Below are 23,137 nucleotides of genomic sequence, written 5' to 3'. Positions count from 1 at the left end.
TGCCAAAAAGGTAGTTACAAAGACCATATGGCAACATGGAAAAAGAATTATGATATAATATTAAGTAAACACCCTTTGATGCAGGAATCCCTTTTTCTGGAAATGTGCTCTATGGAATTAATTCTAAATATGGAAAAGTCTTTTTCCCCCTTTCCTTTAAACAAGTATGTTTGCCATGGCCTTCATGGAGTTAGTGTATAATACATGTAATTGGAATCTTCCTTCCACCCAAATAACACACAGAGGATACACAGGGGTGGAACCATGTTTTCCAAACCAACATGGGGCAAGGGCTCTTCTCTCTCATTTGTTGATTAATATGTCACTCAAAGTCTCACACAAATGTAAACTAGTCACATCTAGTTCTACATTAACAATATAGTTTTATTGGAAAGAGGATGAAATGACATGAAAATGGAGTTCTCCAGGAAGATACGAGGTATGTATTTCCTAAACATCATTTTTAAACCCAGAATATATTTTTTACAAAAGCCCCAGACACTGTCCCATCAGTTAATCTAAAGCCCCTTTTCCACTTAGATCCTAATTTCTGGCCACAGTGGCCTGTCCTGGACAATGAAGGCTGTCAGGTTCCTGCACCCATTTCTGGCTTTCCAGGGAGAAGGACGTCTCCTGTTCACAAACTTGGGGGAAATGTCCCTCTACTCAGCCCTTCTACTTCCTGTTTTTGCCCCACCCTCCAAACCTCCCCTTCCTTGGGGCCCCACAGGGTACTTACTCAGCCGCCTCAAGTATAAAACGACATCTTCATACCCTTGGTAGTAGTAACTGTGCAGGATCTGCAAGGTGGGGCACCAGGAAAATAACTAAGGCTGTGGCAGCAGACATGAGCGGTCCCCTTGCCCAGAGCAGCTACTTTCATTGCTCTTAAGCTTTACTTGATGGGATTTTCAAAATGCACCCATCCAGTGTCCCATCTCTCATTATCTGCTAAGGTAATGGGAGCAGTTTCTGATCATGTGTCCATAGAGATGCTGCATGAATGTGTCAAACCATTCACAGCTGGTCAGTACCCTCCCCTGGCGGGAGAAGGTGAGATGTTTACAGTAGAATCAGAGAAGGTGCATCTGGACCGTGTGAAAAGCAGAGTTTGGAGACTGGGTTCAACTCTCAGTGCTGCCACTTATTGGCTGTGTGGCTGTGTGAATGTAACCTCTCACAGCCTCAGTTTCTTCACCTGTAAAATGGCAATAATAACAGTATCTATCACAGAGGATGCTGAAGGATTGCACAAGACATTGCCCACAATGCCTTTTTTGTAAAGGGCCAGCTAGTAAATATTTGGGGCTAGCAGAACATGTATAGTCTCTGCCACTTCTTCTTTTTTATTTTAACAACGTTTTAAAAATAGAAATCCCATTCTTAGCTCACAGGCTGTATAAAAACAAGCCACGGGCTAATCTGACCCCTGGGTCATAGTTTGCTGACCCCACATTACATGTCAGAGTGGATGAGTTCAGGCAACATTCTTTTCAGTGATTCTGACATCATCTCATTTTACAGGGGAGAAAACAGGCTGGGAGCACTTAGGGCACTTGTTCAAAGTTACATGCCTAGTTAGCAGCAAGACCAGGATACAGCTTTAGGAGGAAGTTTAAGGGATCATTTGAGGGGAGAAAACACAGATGGACTGCATGGGCCACACTGGCACCCCAGCCTCCATCACCCTCCCCCACTCCCCCTGCCCCTCCAGGTCTCTCCCGTCTCTCACCACTAGGTCTGGGGGGAACAGGGCATGGGTCATCCTGGTGATGTTCTCCAGGGACAACTGGAAGGAAAAGTTGAACAAGCGGAAGTCGTTGAAGATGGCAGGGCAATCCCGGGGGCAGATGTCCTGCTGCCCGCTGAAGGTGGAGATGGTGATGGAGTCAGTCCAGAAGGAGCAGGGCTGCATGCCCGTGAAGCCTCCGTCAATGTACCGCTGTGGGGCAGAAAGAGGAGGCAGAGTGAGAAATTCTCATATGGGGTCAGAGGTCTGCTACCCTACTCAGGGACATCAAAGAAATGGGTCCCCCAGGAGAAGCCTTGACACTGACGTCCAGGTGGGTAAGTGATGCCCCTATGGTCACTCAGTGAGACTATGGTGCCTCTGGACTCCCAACCCAGTGCTCTGTCCCTGTACCATCTCCCCTCAGCTAACCTAATGGTGCTGAGGCTGGGGCTCCTGGGCCTCTGTGGGGAGGCAGGCATCCATACTGGATAAGGCAGGAGCGAATGCTCCGCAGTCACAGTTACCCCTTGTGGAGTCCCTCAGTGGCTGAGGGCAGAGCTGGGGAATGGAGCCTGTCCCCATAGCCTTTTGAGAAGGTGTACACATGGCGGGTCTGAGAAGGCTGTGATATATCCCTGCTCCAGACTGCCATGGGTCCAAGCTACCTCCCTCTGTGTTGAGGTCAGGCATCCTTGGCACCCTCCAGAGACCCTCCGGCCATGACCTTGCCATTGGCCACTGTGTGTCCACCTTCAAGTCCCTTCCCCTCTTGTGGCTTCTGTTTCCTCAACTATGAACAAAGGACCACACATACCAAGGCTCTAACTCTCTGGGGTGCCTGAGAATTACATGCATGACATGCACTACGGGGTCCATCTGCTAGCTAAATCCTAATCTCTGGATCTCATTTTCTCTGTACATAAAATGAGGGGGCATGAGTTAGACCTTCCTACTCAGAGTGTGGCCTGTGGACCAGCAGCACCAGGATCAGCTAAAGCTGGTTAGAGAAGCAGAGTCTCAGACCTACTGGATTTTCTTATGGGGAACACCTGGCAAGCCTGTGGAGTCAACTTGCCGGGCTCAGTAATGGGTTGGTGGGTCCAGAGAGAAGCCCAACCTGGAGAAGGAAGGTCATCTTAAAGCCCAGAAATCCATCTACACTGGGAACGCTGCATAGGAAAACACAAGGACCTTTTCAACTCTTGGTGTTCCCACTGAATTCTGAGACCAGCCCTCCCACATGTGGGTCACAGCGGCCCTGAGGCACCCCTGGATCCCAGCTCACTGCCCTCGCATGCTGAAATACTCACCACACCACGGTAAGTTGGAGGGATGAGGCCGCAGTACACAGGAACAAAGCAGCTGCAGTACAGGGCCTGTGGGGAAAGAATGGGGCTGAGAGGCCCAAGTCCTGGGGACCAGGTTGGGAGGGCTCACCTGCAGGCTTCTGGACCACTGCCAGCCTGTCCCTCCTTAAACCCAAGGTGGAGGCACTGCCCTGGGAAGTGGAGCCCCAAATTGATTTCCTGGCTGGGTCCTTGGTAACCTATTTGATCAGTCTGGACCTCATGTCTCAGCTTTAAAGGGAGAGGGTGGCCTCAATGATCTCCAGGGTTCCTTCTAGCACCAGATTTCCATGAATCCAATGGGATTCAACAACCATTAATGTGTATCTGGCCTCAGCCTGGAATCAAAGGAGGACGAGATGCCCATCCTTCAGAACGCTCCAAGAGGGGGTGTAAATAAGTAGGTGGCAGGACACAGGGTGACTATGAGGTGCTATGATGGGAGTGACCATGGGCATTGTGGACCCAAAGGAGAAGCGCCCAACCCAGGGGTTGTGGGGCAGGGAGTGATGAAGGAAATTTCCCTGGCAGGAGTGACTGGAGTCTCACCAAGCAGGTGAAGAGGGGTGGGTAGGAGAAGGACATTGAGGCAGAAGGTATGGCAGGTGCAAAGGCACAGAGGCTTGTTTTATGGTTTGCTCTGGGTGACACAGGCAGGAGTGGGAGGTGGTGGGAGAGGGCTGGGGAGAGAAAAATCTTGAAGAGCTGGTTGCTAATAAACCCAGGGGGACAAGAGGTGGGTAGAGAAGGGGTCCATGCCCACGCTTATTCATCCCCTACCCCCAGGATCATGCCATGCCAGTGTCGGGTGTGAGGATGGGTGGCAAGGGCCTTATATTCAGAGGACAGAAAGGGGGTAGAAAGATGGGATGGAGGGTCATGCAACTTAACTTTGTCCTAAAAGAAAATTGGGCATATCCACAGCACTCTCCAGCAATAATAATGCATAACTAAAATTTGTATTTATGAGTTTAGAATAGTGCACTGTCAGAGTGCCCTTTCCTAAGTGTTAACCCATTTAGTAATAATCCTTTTTATCGAGGGCCATTGGAAGAGAATGGGCTGAGGGGATACTCTTTCCACAAACTGGGAGTAATTCAGGGGTGATACACTGCAACCCAGGCCCTAAAGGAGCCATGGAACCTCTGTTGGTAGCCAACACACGCAGACCTCTGAGAAGATTCAGGATTAGGGCAGAGGTAAAAAAAAAAAGGGGGGGGGGGATGCTGAGTGTTGCAGTGTAGGATGGTGACCAAATCTGATTTATCTTGGGCTTCTGTGTTCATCTCATCTAAAAGTGTGCCTGACACAGATGCCAGGGGGGTGAAGGTAGGGAAAAACTAGGGAAAATAGAAGGAAGGAAGGCAGACAGGTGGACCATCCCAGGGACCTGTCAAGAGAAGCAGGCCAACAAGGTCCTATTGTATAGAACAGGGAACTATAGTCAATACCTCATAATGAATGGCTTATAGTGAAAAAGAATATGAAAATTAATCATAAGTGAATCACTACGCAGTACACCAGAAATAATTAACACATTGTAAATCGACTATGCTTCAACTAGAGAAAGAGAGAGAGAGAGAGAGAACAGAGAGAGAACAGAGAGAGACAGGAGAGAGAGACAGAGAGAGGAGCAAGACCACCCTCTCCTTTCCTGCCTCCGCTCCCTGGCCCCGTCCCACAGCCAAGGCCCCGCCCCATCCGGCCCCACCCACTCCCAGGGCCCAGCCCCCACTCCCGGCCCCGCCCACCCCCAGGGCTCGGCCCCAACTCCCGGCCCTGTCCCACAACCAAGGCCCCGCGCCACTCCCGGGGCCCAGTCTCTTCACCTCGATGAGCTCTTCCTTGGATGTATACTCTGAAACCACAACACACTCTCCATCCGTCAACCGGGTGAGAGTCACGTGGAGCTTCCCAGTGGCGACTTTGTAGGAGTCCTCAGGCAAGACCTTGTACAGAAACTGCTTCATCATCTGCACCATCTTGCAGGACGGGGAAAAGGGACCCAAGAAGAATTTCCTCACCTCGGCCACGCCCACCCTGAGGATTCTGAGGTACTCCTCTGTGGAGGAAGCAGAGAGGAGCAGGCAATCAGCACCCGGTGGCCAAGAGAGGTCAACAGCGACTCTGCCATCTCATCCTGCATCCAACAAATGGGGACACCTAGAATTCTGATGCAGAGAGGGTCCTCAGGCATCAACCTGTCATTCTGCACACGAGGAAAGCAAAGCACGGAGGAATGAAGTCACTGGCTCTAGAGAGCCCACAGCTAGTCAGGCATCCTCCCTCCTTTCACAATGAGGGCAAAGGACCCCTTTCCTACCCCCAAATAGTTTTCCCAACTTCCTGTCATCATGCCTGGAAGTCCATCACCACACTGCATTCTTTTAGGGTCTTAGAGGCTTTTTGCCCTGTATGAGATTCCCATTAAAACACTGTTACAGTTGAAAGCCGTCACCAAGTGACACCCTGGGATGCTTGCTTAGTCTAAGCCCGTGAAGTCTGTGAGTGGGAGGGGGTGCTGGCCTTGATGCACAGAAGTTACAGAAAGGGTGAACTGTCTTGAAATTATTACATCACCTTCCCTGTATGGCCGCTGGTACAGACCTGAGAGGGAGAAGGCCCTGAACTATGGACACAAGTGCTGCGAGGTCCCCGAAGGGGCTTGAAAGGGCAGATGTGTTATTCAGGGAGGTGGCAGAAGAAGGTGAAACCTGCCTCCCTAACCCCCAGAATTCCACTGGGGAAGTTAGGGTTGTAAGCTTAGTAAGCAGTGCTATCACAGCAATAAGTAAGGTAGGTATTTCTATCCTTATTTTACTGATCAGGAAGCTAAGGTTCAGAGAGGTAATATAACTTGCCTGAGGTCAACCATCTAGTTAGTGGACAAAGTGGAACTTTGACCTAGAGTGTGTGACCCTGGAATTCATACTCCTTCCACTACATTGAGCTGAAAGCTTTCAAAGCCTGGCCTGTACCTGCATCTTTAGCAGCCAATTGCTAATTTCTACCCTGTGCAAATCCTCTGGAAGAGTACCTCAGTCAGAGAATTTACCAAAGGGATTCCTGCATTGGTGGAAAGGGCTAAGATTCCTTCCAATTTTGAGATTCTGGGGGAGAAGCTATCATTGTGGACATTACTCCCCTCTTTACAAATAGAGTGGCTGAGGCACAGAGGTTAAGTGATTTGCCCAAAGTCACACACAGCAATCTGAAGACAAACCAAAGCTAGAGATGCTCTACTCCTCTTGTGTTTTACAGTTCACAGATTATTCCTTATTAATCCTGGAGGTAGATGGGATAAGGAGCTTCAGCATCATTTCACAGATGTAGAAACCAACGCAAAAAAAAAAAAAGCTAAGTGTCTTGCCTGAGGTTAGACAGCCAGGCAGTGTTTGTTCTGACTCCAGACCCCACCTCCTTTCCCTGGGTGTTGGGTTTATCCCTGAGGCTGAGTGAGTCTGGGTTGCCATGGTGACGGGCTTTTCTCACCAACATCCTGAATCACTGCTGCATGTGTAGAGTAGTGACTGATCTGATCAACAGTGCATCTTAGCCATCACTGCCTTACAGGGGAGGGTGCTCTTGGGATCTGGGAAAGCCCTGCAGTTTCAGAAAGGTTAGCTTTACCACGTCAACTTGTACAAACAGCTTTTTCCTTCAGTAGGTTATGAAGCAACTGAGCATTTGGATACCAAGGTTTTGGGTCACTGAGTTCTTGCCCGCAAGACCAGTCAGGATAGGAGTCAAGCCAGGGCAGGGACATGTTGTTTTGAGAATTCTTAATGAGTAGTCTGAAGTGGCTTCAAGGGTTGGTGACCTTTCCCACAATGCCTCAGAGCCAGGAAAGCCTGGTTCAGCTTGCCTATATTCTCCTGGACTCCCAACAGGAGGCGTTCCCTGGGACTGCTGGAAGGAAATTTGCTCTCAACACACAAGAAATATATGTTCATTGTGGAAAAAAATTTTTAATGCAGATGAGCAAAAGGAAAAAAATTAAAATGTCTTGGAATCCCTTCACCCAGAGATTAACATTTCATTTATGTTTTCTTAGACTGTATTTTATATTGTTCTTACTTATAAGAATACTTAAATGGGGTCATACTATATACTCTATTTGTAACTTGCTTTTTTCACCTAGTAAATCATGTCTTTCCACACCAATAAGTATCTACTTATAACCTAATTTACAAGCAGCATGGACAACTATTGTAAGGTTATACTATAGTGAGCAGGTCCCCACCAGGGGTTGGCTAGTTAGTTTGTTTCCTTGCTTTTCTAAACAACGCTGCAATGAATAATCTCTTGCTAACTTATTTGCCTGTGTCCTTAATTATTTTCCTTAGGATAAATTCCTGGAGATGGGAATACTAGATCAAAGGAATGGATATTTAATCTTGTAATACTTACTTAAATCAGTGCTTTTGTATATTATCCATTTACAGTCACCTTTCAGCTACTCAGGGATGGTGGTGGGTGACAGGGACAAATCAGTAGCCAAGATAATGTAGACATAAGTATATATCCTATATACATATAGAATATATCCTATATACTTACATCTGAAAATGGTGCTATTTGGAAATTAACAATGTCATCAGAGAGGAAGGGGGCAGTAGATGGTCTGATTTCTCCCATTCAGGTACCCAATTTAATATCTCTCCTGCTGTTCACTGGGGTTGTGTACCAAAGGATGCCTTTATCCCTGTCTCTCCTGGCTTCTCTTCAGGTCTCTCTCTGTGCATCTCTGTCTTCTGAGTCCCTGACTATCTCTTTCCCTGTCTCCCTTTGTCTCTCTCTTCCTCTCTCTTTCCCCAGGGATAAGTAACTAATCTTCTGGTTAAACAAGTCTCTGTTGGTAGAAAGTCAAGTGTTAAGCATAGCAATTGCTGGGTTCTGTGAGAAGGGATAAATTTAGCCTGCTTCTTTATGCATCTCTGTTCTTTCCAGCACCTTCTCCCTAGTTTAAAGGCCTCCTTCCAAGCTGCCAGGCTCTGGGAAAGTGTCCCACAATGACCACAGCAAGATGGGATTTAAAAGCAGCACTGTAGGAAACTCAAGGTGGGCTGCTTCCACCCCCAGCCCACACTTGGCACATCCACTTCTCCTCCCTCCCACCTCCTTTCACACCTTTGAATTATCTAACTGTAAGTCCATCTCCCAAACCAAGAGATTCTCTGAGGGCAGGTCTTTGTGATCCTCCCCTCTCTGTGACCTATCACTGCACTTTGCCCACAGAAGACCCTTCAGAAACTTTGCTCTAAGCTGGGAACTCCTCAAGGGCAAGAATGGGCCATACTCACCTACGCCCATTGGAAATAACAAACCTCCCACAACACTTGGTGGGTGCTTGGTGTTTGTTCAGTATGTGAACAAAGGAAAATAAAAACCCAACAAAGCAAATAATGGAAATGCTAATGAGGAAGAGCTGCTTGACTTAATTACCCAATAAAAGCTTGAAGAAAAGATGGTCCCATATAGATGGATGGAGAACAGAGTTAACTATATTGATAAGTATGGCCAATTCACCAGGTTTTATGAGTCTATTGGCCCAAGAATTTCAGTAGAAAAATGAATAATATCCTGGGGCTGGGAGGTTTTGAAGGGTATCTGGAAGCCACTCCATGTCTCAGTCACTCAGAGACTCTTTTCTGTGACCAGATCCATTTCTTGCAAAGAGCTCAGGCTTTGAAGCCAGAGAGGTTTGGTTCAAATCCCAGCTTTGCCACATACTATCTGGCTCATCACTGGCAAGGCAAATAACTTCTTCCAGCCTCAATTTTGCCACCTATAAAATTTGAAAAATAATGCTTACCTTACTGGATTGTTATGAGGAAGACAGCTTTTTAAAAGCCTGAACATAGTAAGTGCTCAATGTTGGTTACGCCAGTAATTCCCCCATGTGACCATGGACCAGAGCTTCTTGATGTTTTCTGGCTTTCAGATTTCTCATCTAAACAAGGGACAATGATCCTTGCCCCACATCTTTATCAAGGTGCACTCAGGTTCACTGGTGGGTGCAAGAGAGCAAAGTAAAAGCATTGTGGAGATGAGAGGATGCTCCCTTGTTTCAGGGTGTGGTGAGGCGATGGGTCAGGTGGAAGGTAGTTTAGGCGTGGTCGGCAGCAACACTCTTTTCTGTCAACTTAGGGGACCCTACAGGTTTAGTAGAGGAAAAGAGGGGCTTAGTAAAATCAATTAAAGGGAAAGGAAACAAATAATTAGATATGTGTTTATCTTATTTGTTTGCTTAAGTACCTAATGTTTCCCCTTCCGTGAGGGCAAGGATGGTTCCCATCTCATTCACTCCTTTGTCCCTAGCACTTGATATGGTACATGGAACATGTAGGCACTTAATAAACATGGATGTGTGCATGAATAATGAATAAATGAATGAACCCAGAAATCAAAGGAGGACACTGTATCCCAGAGAGAGAAGAAGCTATTCAAGGTGACCCAGAGTATAAAAACAGAGGGCTTCTCTTCCCCTCCTCCACATAGCTTCCTGCTAAGTGTTAAATCCTAGAAAGATGGGCACTTGGCAGCTGACAATTTAAACTGCTGGGGATCCTGTTCACAGACTGCTCGAATTAAGCTGGCTGTGCGAGATGAATCTGCCGTGGAGGATGGGACTAGCGGTCCCAGTCTCCCGCGGATTGGTAACCTAGCAACAACTTCCAGCTCAGTCAATCACTGCAAGGCACCCCTCTCCGTGGGCCCTGCTCCCCAGCTGCAGGCGGGTGCGGTGGGCATCAGGGTAGCTAGGGTGCAGCAGCCCTTGGGGAGGCGCTGGCGAGCAGAGTTCCCAGGAAGGCCCTGCAATTCTCTGAGTCCCTGGGAGTCTACTGCTTTTACCTGGTCCCTAATTGTAGGCTGAATTATAAGCTGTATTTCCCTGTGGGCATATCTCGACGGCCTGACTCCACTATAATAATAATTAAGATTATCTAAACAACAGTCATTTACGCAAGCAGATTTTCACACTTATAATCCAAGTTTATCCTCAGAGACAGCGAGTCCCTGGGCAGTGGAGCAGGGGGTGGGGTGGAGGGAGACCTTGGTATTTATTCACCGTTTTATTTCTATATCCCACACTGCAGGGGCACGGATGGAAAAAAATTTTTTTTTTGGCTTGAAGCTGCAGTGTCGCCACTGGAAGGTTCACAAAGAACCTCTGGAGCAGCAATTTTTCAGTCAAGGAGACTTTGTTCAAAATAAATCTCAAATGGAAACCCAATAGATAAAACAACTGAAAACAGGGCTGTTCTGAGTTGAAGGCAAGTGAGTTCTCAGGCCCTGACCAATCGCTGCAGCCCACTCTAGAAATGAAGGCCATGAAAGCATGGCCCTGAAACTCCTAAGGATCTAGGAGCCTAGTCAAAAACACTAAATCAGACTAATTCTCTCATTTTACAGGTACGAAATCCAACCCAGGATAAAGCTCAAAAAATATGGCTGAATGTCAAGCTTGCTGGCTGAATGGAAAAACGAATAATGGATGGATATACGCCAGGTCACACAGTCTATGTTAGCAGAAACTGGAACGAGAATATATGAGAAAACACACATTATCCTGCTCTTTTCTGAACGCATTATAGGCTTTAGCCAAAAACAAACAACTCTGACCCAATAAGCACTTAAAAAAACAAAAACAAAAAAACAATACTTTTTTATGGATAATAACAATATTCCACGTAGACCTTTTTCTAACCATAGAGCTTTCTAAAGAACTGGCATAAAAGGTTCAGATCATCTTATATCAGGTTGCCATGGAAACAGCAGTGCCTCCCACTGCTTCATCACTGGATTCCTATCAAGGTGTCTGTGGAGCCTTTCCCCAGGGCCTGGGGCCTCACCCTGCCCCTGTGTGCCTCTCCACCAGGCACAGTGTCCACAACTTTCCACTAAAGGATCTGATTACCTTGAGATGAAAGAGGCAGAGAGAATGTGTCTAGAAAGTTCTCTGGAACCTCACAATGTTTTCAGGGCCATTGCCCGTGCTTTTTTTTTCTCTGTTTTCTTTGGTGGATGCAGAAGTTTGTTTGGGATCCTGTTCCAAGGTAGAAACCAATACTGCCACTCATCCAGGCTGTGGCCCATTTTACCCTACAGACTCGGCACTACTGAGGGGACACTGGGATAAGGTAGGAACTTTGACTAGTCACCCTCTAGTCTTAAGAGTTGTTTTGTTTAGTTTTTGTTGTGCTTGTGTGTGTGTGTGAGATGCAGTCAGGGGACCTCCAGGTGAGCCTCTGCTCTACAGAGAAAAGGCCATCTCAGAGCATCTCCTCAATCAGGATTTGCCCAAATTAGGGCACCACTGCAGAGGAATGCATATGCCTCTCTTTTTCAAAATCACAATAATTAAAGTTTACTTCTACTGACTGGTGGTAGGCCCTGCAGTCACTGCCTCAACTGTCCAAGACTTCAGTTGGTTGGGTCTGTTACCTATGTCTCTCGCCATGTTACATGAATCTTGAAGTTCTCATGAAACCACACAGTTCCATCCCACCCCGCTGATTACTAGTTACCACTCTTTAGTGCCTCCTTGGTGCCAGGTATGCTGTGTCAGACTCCGAGGCCTTGTAGTTTCATTTAAATTTCCCAACACTCCTTTGACAGAGGTACTCTGTTATCTCCTCTTTACTGATGAAGAAATGGAGGCTCAACCAGTAACCTGGCCAAGGTCACACACTAGAAAGCAGCAGAGCTAGGCCTCGAAGTCCTGAGGACCTCGAAGCCAGGGTTCTTTCCAACACAGCTCACTGTCTCCACCAGGGAATGGCCTCCATCTCCAGAGCCTCCAGTGGGGTGGGGTTGGAAGGGGCGTTCCACAAAGGCTCTCGGGATCTGCCTTCCTAGGATTTAGTTGAGGCACATTGCCTAAGGGTTCGGATGTCCCTAGGAGACAGGAAGACTCTCTTTAGAGCAACAGAATTCAAATCACCATCTTCAAATGTATGTACATATACTCCACACCCAGAGCCCCTTCTCAAGCCAGGCCAGTCTCTTCTCTCATCAGTCAACACAAAGTGCACAATCCTTTTCTTCTTTTATTTATTTTGTGAATTTATTTTATTATTATGTGAATTTATTTTTTCAACCTTCCATGAAAACTTCACCCTAAAGCCCAGCTTAAGATCTGGGCCTCCTCCTTAAAGCCTTCCCTGATCACCCCCAGTGTTAGGTCTCTCTCCTCACTGCCCACACCATTTATTTCGGGCTGTCTTAAGTGGTCTGTCCTGTCTCTCTGGCTAGCTGTAGTCCTTGAGGACAGGACTTGTATCCAGAACACCCTCCTCCCCCATTATTGCCTAGTTCAGTACTGAACACTTAGTAGTAGGTATTCCAGAATGAATTAATGAACTATTTCATGTTCCATAAGCAGGGACTATTTCTGTTTTGTTCCTTATTATACCTCAGCACTTGATTCAGTACCTGGCACACTGTAGGGATTTAATAAACGTTTGCTGAATAAATTAGTAATGAATGGGGGGGAGGGTATAGCTCAAGTGGTAGGGTGCATGCTTAGGATGTACAAGGTCCTGGGTTCAATCCCTAGTACCTCCTCTAAAAATAAATAAACCTAATTACCTCCTCCTTCAAAAAATTTTTTAAAAAAATGAATGGTAAAAAAAAATGAATGATTAAATGGATGAACTAAAGGAGGAGATCAAAGAGCATCTTCTCTACTGAGCTGTTGGGACTCTCCACCTGGTGGTCAGGAAGATGGAATTCTTCAGTGACTCAGCCAGACTTGGGGTTTGAGGGAGCAAACCAGAGAGTATGTTTGCTCTGTCAGGATTGGTCCTAACTCTTACCTCCACATCAATGGACACAAGACCCTGAGCTGGGGCTGAAAAGGAGATTCTTCTTTATGTGGTAGTCCCAGAAGGACAGAGTTGGGTTACCCTCAGGATTGATGGGTCAACTGCTAATTTAAATGAAAGTCAAACCAGCCTGGAGATTTGTTTATCATTTGTCTGCCTCTTTTCCCTGTAGACTCCAAAACAGAGCTCAACCATCTTTGCTGAACTTGATCCCAAAGTGAAGCAAAGAAAACAACACTATTTTAATACACTCTAAGTGAGCTGGTTTAAAAATGGATCCACCAAATGTAGTGTGAGATCCTGGATTGGATCCTGGGACAGAAGAATGATATCAGTAGAAAAACTGGTGAAATCTATAGTTAATAGTAACATACCGATGGTAATGTCTGAGGGTGGGTGAATGTACTGTGGTTATGTAAGATGGTAACGGTAGGGGAAACTGGAGGAAGGATGTACAGAACTATCTCAGCAACATTTCTGTAAATCTATCAGTATTCCAGAATAACAAGCCTTCTATTGTTAAAGTAAAAAAATACAGATTGACCAAGACTATTAAACACACAGTGTCTGCCACTCAGCAGGGACTCAGTTAATGCCTGTGGATTTTGCGGGGAATGAATCAATGTGGTTCACCTGCATGAGTTGCTCTCCAAATAGTTAGATGTTCCACTAAGTGACCAGCACATTCAGAGTTTTATCTGATTTTCTATTCAATTCTCTTCTACTTAAGAGTCCGAAGGATTATTTGGGGAAAATCTTTATCCATTTGGTTGGAGAAGTTGAACATGTAAAACACAAGTTACTTTGAGTGAATTGAAAGATACTGATTTGAACGTGGTAGTGGGAGTGATCCCCACCACTACACAGTGACATCATTTCTATAGCATTTTATAGAAAGTTTTCTTCACATACATCATATCATTTGATCTCATTTTCTTAACCAATGTGCAAATGACTGCCTGGCCCATGGAATTGGGTAGGAAAGCTGGGGTGCTGCTTGCAAAGCAACTTCTGAAATCATGATTAGAGAAGATATAGAAATATAGAAGTTAAGAGAGATTGCAGTCTGAACTCATTGTGTTATCTAATCTCTCTGAACACCTGTTTCCCACTTTGTAAAATGGGTATAAATATAGCATCTACTTCATAGGGCTGCGAGAAGATGAAAGCAAATGATTCACACAAAACTTTGAGCACAGGACCTGGCACATTCCAAGTGCTTGATAAATAATATTAGTGTGACACTACAATGTGAATCAGAACAGAGTTTATTTTACAGAAAATGTTGCCATCTCAGGCAGAAAAATAACTCCAGGAATGGTTTTTGATGAAGACATTTTAATTCTGAAAGCGCACCCAGCAGCTAGGGCTGAACTTCAGGTTATATCTGGGCAACACACACACACACAAACACACACACACACACACACACACCTGCAACAGGAAAAACTGGCGGTTCTCATCCATGTCTTAAAGAACTTTGGAGAGACTTCCAGCTCCAGTAATGAGAGTGCTGAGCTAGAAAGGAACCTCTCCAGCTTTAGGGACATCATCATCAGCAACCACAACAAGAAAAGCAACCACAGCGAAGAGTCTGATATAAAATAAAATCATGAGACGTGGTTGACTTCACAAGAAAGAAAGAAGAAATGAAGAAGGAACTGAAAGCCCGTGAGTGCCATGAGAAAGAAAGCTGATGATATGGTTACCAGACCAGAAACTGGCAGGGACAGGGGCTGCAGTTCAGGGCTGTGAGGGGCAGATGAACTGAGACCCTACTAAAAGCCAACAGCTGCTGGGCCAATGAAACATGCCAATGGCTTGTCTCTGCCCAGGGCTCTGGTTGAATAACCCAGTTTCTCATAAAAATACAAAGTCCTAAATCTGTATTACCTGTGGTTTAGAGCTTGAATTGACAAAACCTGCAGGGTAATTACCATGAAAATTTGTCCTGAGTTGCTGATAATCCTGACCAGGGCCAAGGCAAATTAGCTCAGACAGTCCTTCCACTGCCAGGCCACACAGAATTCCCATAGGAAAAATAAGTCCTTACAGAAAACAAACTGTGGGGGGAAGGCAGGGAGAGGGATAGACTCAGAGTTTGGGATTAACAGATACACATTACTATATATAAAGTAGATAAACAACAAGGACCTACTGTATAGCACAGTGAGCTATATTCAATTTCTTGTAATGAGCTGTAATGTAAAAGAAACTGAAAATGTATATATGTATGTACATATGTATAACTGAATCACTTTGCTGTACACCTGAAACTAACTTTGTAAATCGACTACACTTCAATAAAAAATAATTAGCCAAGTTCTTGGGCAGATGAGCTCATAATTAAATATTTAATAATATTAAAAATATTAATCAGACCAGGTTGGAGTCCAGTAATCTGTTTTAATAAGCTTAATAACTTCTCTAGAACATTCTTTGGTTAAATTTTTAAAAAGCTGTGTTACCTATGCTTTTCCATTTCAAGATAATCTTCTTTTACTTGTTCATCCATTTATTCAACATTCATTCATCAAAAACTTATTTTGTGATGAATATTTGGCAGGCACAGTGCCAGGCACATCCATGAATTCTTTTGTCCCTCACCATACTGTCCAAGGGACGTGTCCCCACCGCCAGGTTACAGATGGGAAAACTGAGGGTGAGGCAGGTCACTGGTGAGCCAAGGACCTACAGTGATTAGTGGCAGAGTTGGAACACCAGCCCAGTACTCCTCCTTCCTGGGAGCTACATTCTCCATAACCCTGGAATGTCTTTTTCCTCACTGAGTGACAAAGATAGGCACAGGGGTGGCTGAGAAAAGTAGTCACTAGAGCCAAGGTTCTCACTGCCCAGCATACACCTGAGCCACCTGCCAATGACAGTAACTTCAGCCACACTGGGCTCCAGGGCCCCAGGAGGGGTGGCAGGAGCTGCCCAGGGCAGCTCTGGGCCAGGCATGGGAGGCAGACCAAAACATCTATAGCACCCTGTCTCCATAGGAGGAGTCGTGTTGGGTCCTGCTGTGTCCACATTTGTGGGGTGGGGTACCCCACTGCTCCTCAGCCCTCTCATGTGCTTTGAAAAGTCCTTTTGGAGCCCATTTCCTGTCAGAAAGACAGCTTGCTTTCCTTTCTAAAAATGCAAGCACTTCTGAGCGCAGGGCTGTTGCATCTGCTGATCTCACAGCCTGAAACACTCTTCTCTCAGAGCACGTGGCTCTCCCTCCCTTCCTTCCACCTCAGAGAGGCCTCCCCTGCCCAGGCCACCTGAAACTTCACCCTGTGTTCATTCACCACACCCTTCACCTACTTTATTTTCTCCTTGAAGCATGCATGCTGGTGTTTTCTGTATGTTTGGTTATTATGGCTTGATTTTACCAAGAGAATGTCAGTTTCATGAGGGCAGACAGCTGTTTTGTTTGCTGCTGGATCCCTAGGACCTAGAATGGATGGATGGATGAGTGGTCTATTTTATCACTGTGATTCAGCCAGAATCTGTTCCTCAACTTCTCTGTCTGCACATTAAGTGAATTTGACTCAAACAGTGGCTTTCAAACTTTAAAAAAAATCATTGTAATACTTATGTGAAATTTTAGAAAGAATGGACAATAGCAGGGCTGTACTTGCTGAAGCTGAGGAAGGCCCCAGGCCTTCAGTATGCCCTCTGCCTGCTCCCCACTTCCCTGCCTCCCCTCAGCCCCACAGAACTCTGGGGTTCCTCAGAACACGGTTTGAAAATCACTGGCCTAAGTGAGGTCCACTTCTAGCCAGTCACTCCCTCTTTCAAAGTCTAAATACAATCATCCATAAAATGAAGGATTTGGACTCGCTGACCTTCCTTCTAGGACATTCTAGTATTATAAATCATATCCATAACTGCAGAAAATTATCTTAAAGTCAGAATAGAAACCACAAAGAAACATTCAGTATCACGCTCGCCAATGGCTAGCAACTGTCAGGAGTCTATGAAGCAGTTCTTGGTGGGAGCCATGGGACCAATAAGATCTCAGATTGCTCAACCAGTCTAGCTGATGAAATGAGGCACACTATCTGAAACAATTAAGACAGGATACTGTCAAGGGCTAGAACAGATGGACAGATTCTATGGGCAAACTAGAAATCATGGAAAGAGATGCACTGAGGTAAAATGGGAGGGTGTGTTGGGAAGAAGTGTTATCTCTGGAAAGACAGAAGGTCATTCTAGGTAGGGGACACAGTGGATGCTGTGGTGTACTGCTCAGGCCCCCTAGCAGGACTGGGGCACTCACACCCCAGCTGCCAGGAGGGCTGCCTGCTGATGGTTCATCATCACATCTCCAAATATAGCTATTGTGGCAAAGACTACTAGTTGTCCCTAATATCCATTCTCCCCTTCTTCCTTAGTAATTGAACCTCCAATTTTTATCTGGACACATGGCCTCCCAGAATGAAGTCTACATTTGCCAGGCTCTCTTGTAGACAGGTGTGGCCATGTAATCAAGTTCTGATCCATGGGATGTAACGCCACATGATGTGTGTGTCACCTTCAAGGTTTGCCCTTAAAAGGATTAACTGTGCCCCCCTTTTCCCTTTCCAACTAGCTGGAATGAGGACATGGCGGGGACCCCTCTTGGACTGTGAGCAACACAATGGAAGGGACCTGGGTCCTAACTCTGTGGAGCCACCGCACCAGCCTTGGGGGGCTGGAATGCCAAGGCCACACGAGGGAGCAATGCTGTTGTGTTATGTTGAAGCCTCTGCTACCCAGACCAATGCAACTGCACTATCAATCCAAGTTTGCAAGGCTCCTTCACAGCAACCACTGCTTATTCCAAAACCGGCAGTGGGGAGGGCTTGGCAGGCATTATTCCCTCCCATTGCTCAGTAGCTGAGCTGAGGCTCAGGGTGGTCCAAGGACACTCACTGCTGAGTGGATTCCTGGGGCCAGAGGGAAGGGTGGGCAGACAGAATTTGGATTTTGGGGTCAGACCAGCTTTGGTTTGAACCCTGCCTCTCTGCTTACCAAACTCCACTCTGAAAGGCCATGCGAAAATAATGTGTGGCAAGCTAAGGTCACAATCTGACTGTAGATACTTTTGTTCTCAGAACTCAGAGAGCCTGCTTCCTAGGCAAGTGCTCTTTCCCAGGGGGATTCCAGTCTCTGAGACAAGTGCTATCCTAGAGTGGGCTGTGGAAGCACCAAGGATTTAGTGCCTGACAGGAATCAGGAAAGACTCCCAGGGGAGGTGACGTACGTCTGCAGTAGGCCTTGGAGGATGGGGAGATGCAACACAGGGAGAGAGGAGGGGGCCGGCATCCCTGGAGGGGAATGGCTCAAGCAAGGGCACAGAGGTATGACACACCCTGAGACTACTGTGAACTTGAAGAGAAGAGCTCTCAGTCTCAGTCCTAATCCTCAGCCCCACCCTCCTAACATTTACTTAGTGGTTTAGGTGTTTGGTGGGTTAGGTGTTGGAAAGGTAGCCCGAGAGGTATCGGGAATAATTGATTTTAGAGGACAGAACAAAGTCACCTGATGAGCTCAGTTAAAAGTCAGCTGAGTCCCCTGTTCCTTGCCTCACCCCGCAGGGGAACAGCCACTGAAGCTGGTACCTGCCCAGCACTGAGATCTGTGCTGGGAGACTAACCAGAAAAGCAGACTGGATGGGGGCTTGGGCTAAGGGAAAGAGATGGACCAGCGCCTTAACCAAGGTCAGTCTTCCTCATTGATGGCCTAGCCAGGAGAATTCACAGAATCTAGTTCAGCCTAAAGCCACCGTGGTAAAACTCTTTCTCTCTATCCTGGAAAAAGTCATTCCTCACTTATAACTAGATACAGAATTTTCATAATTCCAAGACTGTGACGGGCATTTCACAAGTTCCCATATGAAATGCCGGACCCATTTCCACTACCTGGTCATGCAGTGCTAGAATCTTCGGGAGGTAGTACATTTTAGTTTTGCAAAGTGCACTGGGGCTCAACGTGGCTGCACATTGGAATCACCTGGGAGTTGAATAAACACTGGTGCTGAGTTCTACCCCCAGAAATCCTGGTTTAATTCGTTTTGGGGAGAAGCCTGGGCAGTGGATGTTTTAAAAGCTCCCCAGGTGATTTGAACGTGCAGGCAAGATTGAGAACCATTGATTAAATGAAGTTTTTAATGACTAGTAGAAAGTATAAACAAAATTATAGCATAGAGTACGCCAAATATTCTATCATGAAACCTCTTTTAGATTTATGTTCACACTAGGTCACAATGTAAAAAATACTTCTCACTGTAGGTTTCAGTCCGGGAGACTGGAGACCTCAGACTGACAGGTCCTGTCAGTCACGGTGCTGAATGAAGGGGACCTGCCGGAGTAGCAACCAGGCAGGTGCCTTCCAGCCTCTGCGTCAGCCTCTCTGAGGGCAGGCAGGGGCTGTCCCTCTTCTGGAACAGCCCTTTCCCATCTCAGACAACTCTTGTGGCGCCAAAAGCTGCCTCTCAGAAACTCACATCAACCCGACACCAGGCAAATTGCACTCTTCACCACTCCTAGGAAGCATCACATTTCTTCCCTACCGTGTGACTTCATCGTGTTGTCATCCAGCATCCTAGCTAGAAGCCCAAGCCCCTGCCCAATCTCCTGCCCAACCTGTCTCTAGCTGTCAAACTTCTACCAAACTTTTAAGCGCTAGCTCAAATGCCACTTCCATGAGGCCTTACATGAAGGGAGCTGTTTGGTCCCTCTCTCTGCATTCTCTGCCTTTTAATTTTCTTACATTCAGTTGGAACTTTTTTGTATTATAACTATTTGGCGCCTAATTTTTAGTTTGAGTAGACTGTAAGCTCCTTGAGGGCAAGGGTGGAGTCTCATATCTCTGTATCCTCTGCAGGGCCCAGTATATGCTCCATAAACACTTACTGCATGAATGAATGAATGAATGAATGGCTTGCCATGAAGCTTTTATAAGGGGAAGGTGCCAAGTAGTAGCTTAAGTGGGGATGGGGTTTTAAGTCCACCAAAACCCCATACTACAATAAGAAAAAAAATTTTATTTCTCAAAATTATGCAAATACAGCTTTGAGACAAGTTCCCAGTCCCAGACTGGAAATCCTGAATCCCCTTTACTGGTTGTCAGGGAGACCAGCTCTTCCCAGGTGAATAAATGAATGAACAAATAAATGAATTCCATTTTCCTAATGAAAACCAGGCACCGTGTTAAGTGTTTTTACAAACATTTTCATGTACCCTCAAAATGGCCCTATCACAAGAACTAGGCACACATCGCCAGAAGGTAGACCTGCTGCTGCCTCAGCTTCCACAGAACAAAACAATCTCAGGACACAAAAGCCCAGGCTGGGAACAAGAGGAGGGAGCATGGCCTGTGGGAAAGAGGCCTGGGGACCACGTGTTGAAGAATTAAAAAAAAAAAAAAAAAAAAAAGACAAGCCTCCGGTTATATGCAGATAATGTGATTGTTTACATATAAAGTATGAGGTATTCTACCAAGAAATTTTTAGAACTATTAAGAATGTTCACAAGGTTGTTCAAAACAAAATCAATAAGCAAAAACCATCAACATTCCTTTATCTATCAGCAATAATCAATTAGGTTAGAAAATGTCATAGATAAAAGATCTCGTTCCCTGTAGCAACAAAAACTAATAAATCTAATAAAAGACTGAAGGACAAGAAAGCCCAGAAGAAATAGAGAGACAGACTACTTTATAAATGGGAAGATATAATTTCAATTAAAATCTCAACAGAGCTGCTTTCACTTGGGGAAAAAGGAGATCAAGTCAATATTTGGAGAAGGAATTGAAAGAGGAGGGGAGGGACTGCCAAGTATGATGTAAGTAGCCTTATTAATAAGCCTATAGTGATGAAAACAGTGTGATCTGGTGCAGAAATAGACAAATTCACCAATGGAAGAGAAGAGAGACTCCAGGAACAGATTTTTGGGAACCCAGGAACTTGAATAAGTCAGAGGCGGCATTTCAAACAAGCGTGAAAAGGGCTGCCTGAAAATGGTGGGGTAATTGGTTCTCACAATTAAAAATTTCAGTTTCTACCACATACTAGTCACAAAATAAATTCCAGATAGATTAATCTAAATATGAAAGAGCAAAACTTTAAAACTTTTGAAGGAAAACATAGATGTCATTGTAACAAAGTAACGATATTTAAAAGAAACAAACTGTAAGAGGAAAAGATTGATACCTTTGACTGCATTAAAAGTGAAATCTTCTGAATGACAAGAGACATCATCAAACACAAAGACAAGCCGTGGAATAGGATAAGATAGCTGCAATGTCTATAACTGACAAATGACATACAGACTATATAAAGAACATGTACATGTTGAAGTGAAAAAGATAATGGTAGAAAAAACAGGAAATGGCCATGAGCAGGTAAGCTACAGAAGAAGAAAAACATGTGGTGGATAAATACATAGAGATGCTTAATTAACATCACTAGTTATCAGGATGTGTGGATTAAATAAGTAAAATAAAATGAGATATAATTCCACATTAATCAGATTGACTTAAAACTCTGCAGTCTGATAGTACCAAGGGTTGATGACATTGTGGGGAAATTAGAACTTGTATATGCTGCTAGTGGTTAAATTGGTGCAATCACTTTGGAGACTAATTTAAATAAGTCTGGTAAAGTTAATGTGATGTGTACCCTAGGGAAACAGTCCGGGTGGGCCGGGGAGATACAAACAAGGATGATCATTGAGGTGTTGTGTATGACAGCAACACCTGGCCGTGTCCATCAACAGAATGGCTAAGTGAACTATGATACAGTCTTAATGGAATAAACACTGGAAGAGGTAAAAGACGTAGAGGGTTGAAGAAAGTCAGGAGACCAAGTGCTGGTTCTTGTTCTGCTTCTAACTGATGGCAGGATTTATACAAGTCACGTGTCCCTCTTTGTTGAATGCTCTTCCACAGATAGTCTTGTGGCTCACTCACTCACCTCCTTCAGGTCTGTGTGCAAATCCCACCTGCTCAGAGAGGCTCCCCTGATCTGTACAACCAGGATCCACACCCCCTGACACTGCTTGGTCAAGAAGCAGAGTGGTTTAAAGGCCAGACCAGGCTCAAAACACCAATGTTACCCAGTACTGTTTGTATGACCTTAGGCAAGTTTTTAAGCTCTCTGTGACTCAGTTTCCTCCTCTGCAAAATGAAGATAATAATAGTTTTCACCTCAGAGGGTTGTTGTAAGGACTGAATGAGCTAATACACCAAAAACTTATAACAGAGGCTGATATAAAGGAAGTGATAGTTAATAGTAAATTGTATGACAGTTAAAATAAATGAAGTAACTAGTGTGACATGGATCAATCTCATAAACATGCTGTGAAAAGAGCAAGTCCCACACACATCTCTCCTTTCCCTCCCAGTCACACGTACTTGGTCCCCCATATGGACAGCCCTTGGCTACACCACCGTCAGCTGTCCTTCTCATGGGTCTGAGTTCCTCTCCCCTGCTGTCCACATGCCCATCACAGCCTGGCCAAGTCAGGTTTTGGCACTATTTATTGAATGGATTGAAGTAAATTAATTCTGAATAGTCCCTGGGTGCCTGAGGATGAAGATACCATTGACCCTCTCAGATGGTGTATTTTACGAAGTTGAAATAAAGACATGAGGAGGGTAGGAGTAATGGAACAGCCCCTTTCTGAAGGTCTGTCCTAGGGTCCATTGTGTGACTGAAGCATTAACTGCTACATTTCATAGAGGATTTTAGGCATAAAAAAGATCTAGAAGGATCCAAGCAGAGCCCTTCCACTGGCTATAGGAGGGAAAGTGGGATTGGGGACAAGGAGGAGATGAGTGGAGGCTTTTTAAAAAACTCAAAATACTTTTGCACTGTTACAATTCTGCAAAGTGAGAAAAAATGTATTACTTGTGAATTAGCAGAAAGAAAAAATATCTTGCATATTAAGAGGTACTCAGTGAATGGGCATTACAATTATTCTTTAAAACAAAGAGAAATTCTCACCCAGCTCAGATCCTCAGGCAGAAAGGGTCCCTGCTCACACCCTGCCTCACACACTGCAGCTGGCCCTTCAGCAAGTCTCACTGGCCCTACCTTCAAAGTATAGCCTGAATCCAACCGATTCTCACCACCCTCACAGCCCAGCCTCCCACCACACTCATCCTTCACCTCGATGTACAGTAGTATCCTCCTGGTCTTGTTTCTACCTTGCCCCCTCCATCACTCCGCCCAGCGGCCGGGGTTCCTTAAAAAC

The 23,137-nt window shown here is 45.4% G+C and overlaps 1 protein-coding gene across 2 annotated transcripts in view; it reads right to left on the bottom strand.

Annotated features, from left to right (window-relative positions):
• PNPLA1 (patatin like phospholipase domain containing 1) overlaps window positions 1–23,137 on the bottom strand; it is a 61,495-nt gene that overhangs the window by 10,980 nt on the left and 27,378 nt on the right. For both annotated transcript variants that reach the window (XM_032462944.1, XM_006195311.3), the window contains exons 2-5: window positions 4,908–5,140; window positions 3,043–3,108; window positions 1,733–1,942; window positions 740–800 (exon numbers count right to left, since the gene is read on the bottom strand). In XM_032462944.1, the coding sequence (XP_032318835.1) occupies window positions 740–800; window positions 1,733–1,942; window positions 3,043–3,108; window positions 4,908–5,060 (490 nt within the window). In that variant the 5' untranslated portion in view covers window positions 5,061–5,140. The remainder of the gene's footprint in view (window positions 1–739; window positions 801–1,732; window positions 1,943–3,042; window positions 3,109–4,907; window positions 5,141–23,137) is intronic.

This window comes from Camelus ferus, chromosome 20, assembly GCF_009834535.1.
Source record: "Camelus ferus isolate YT-003-E chromosome 20, BCGSAC_Cfer_1.0, whole genome shotgun sequence".
Taxonomy (NCBI): Eukaryota; Metazoa; Chordata; class Mammalia; order Artiodactyla; family Camelidae; genus Camelus; species Camelus ferus.
The sequence above is the reverse complement of the archived record's forward strand: the minus strand, read 5'-3'. Positions and strand labels throughout refer to the sequence as shown.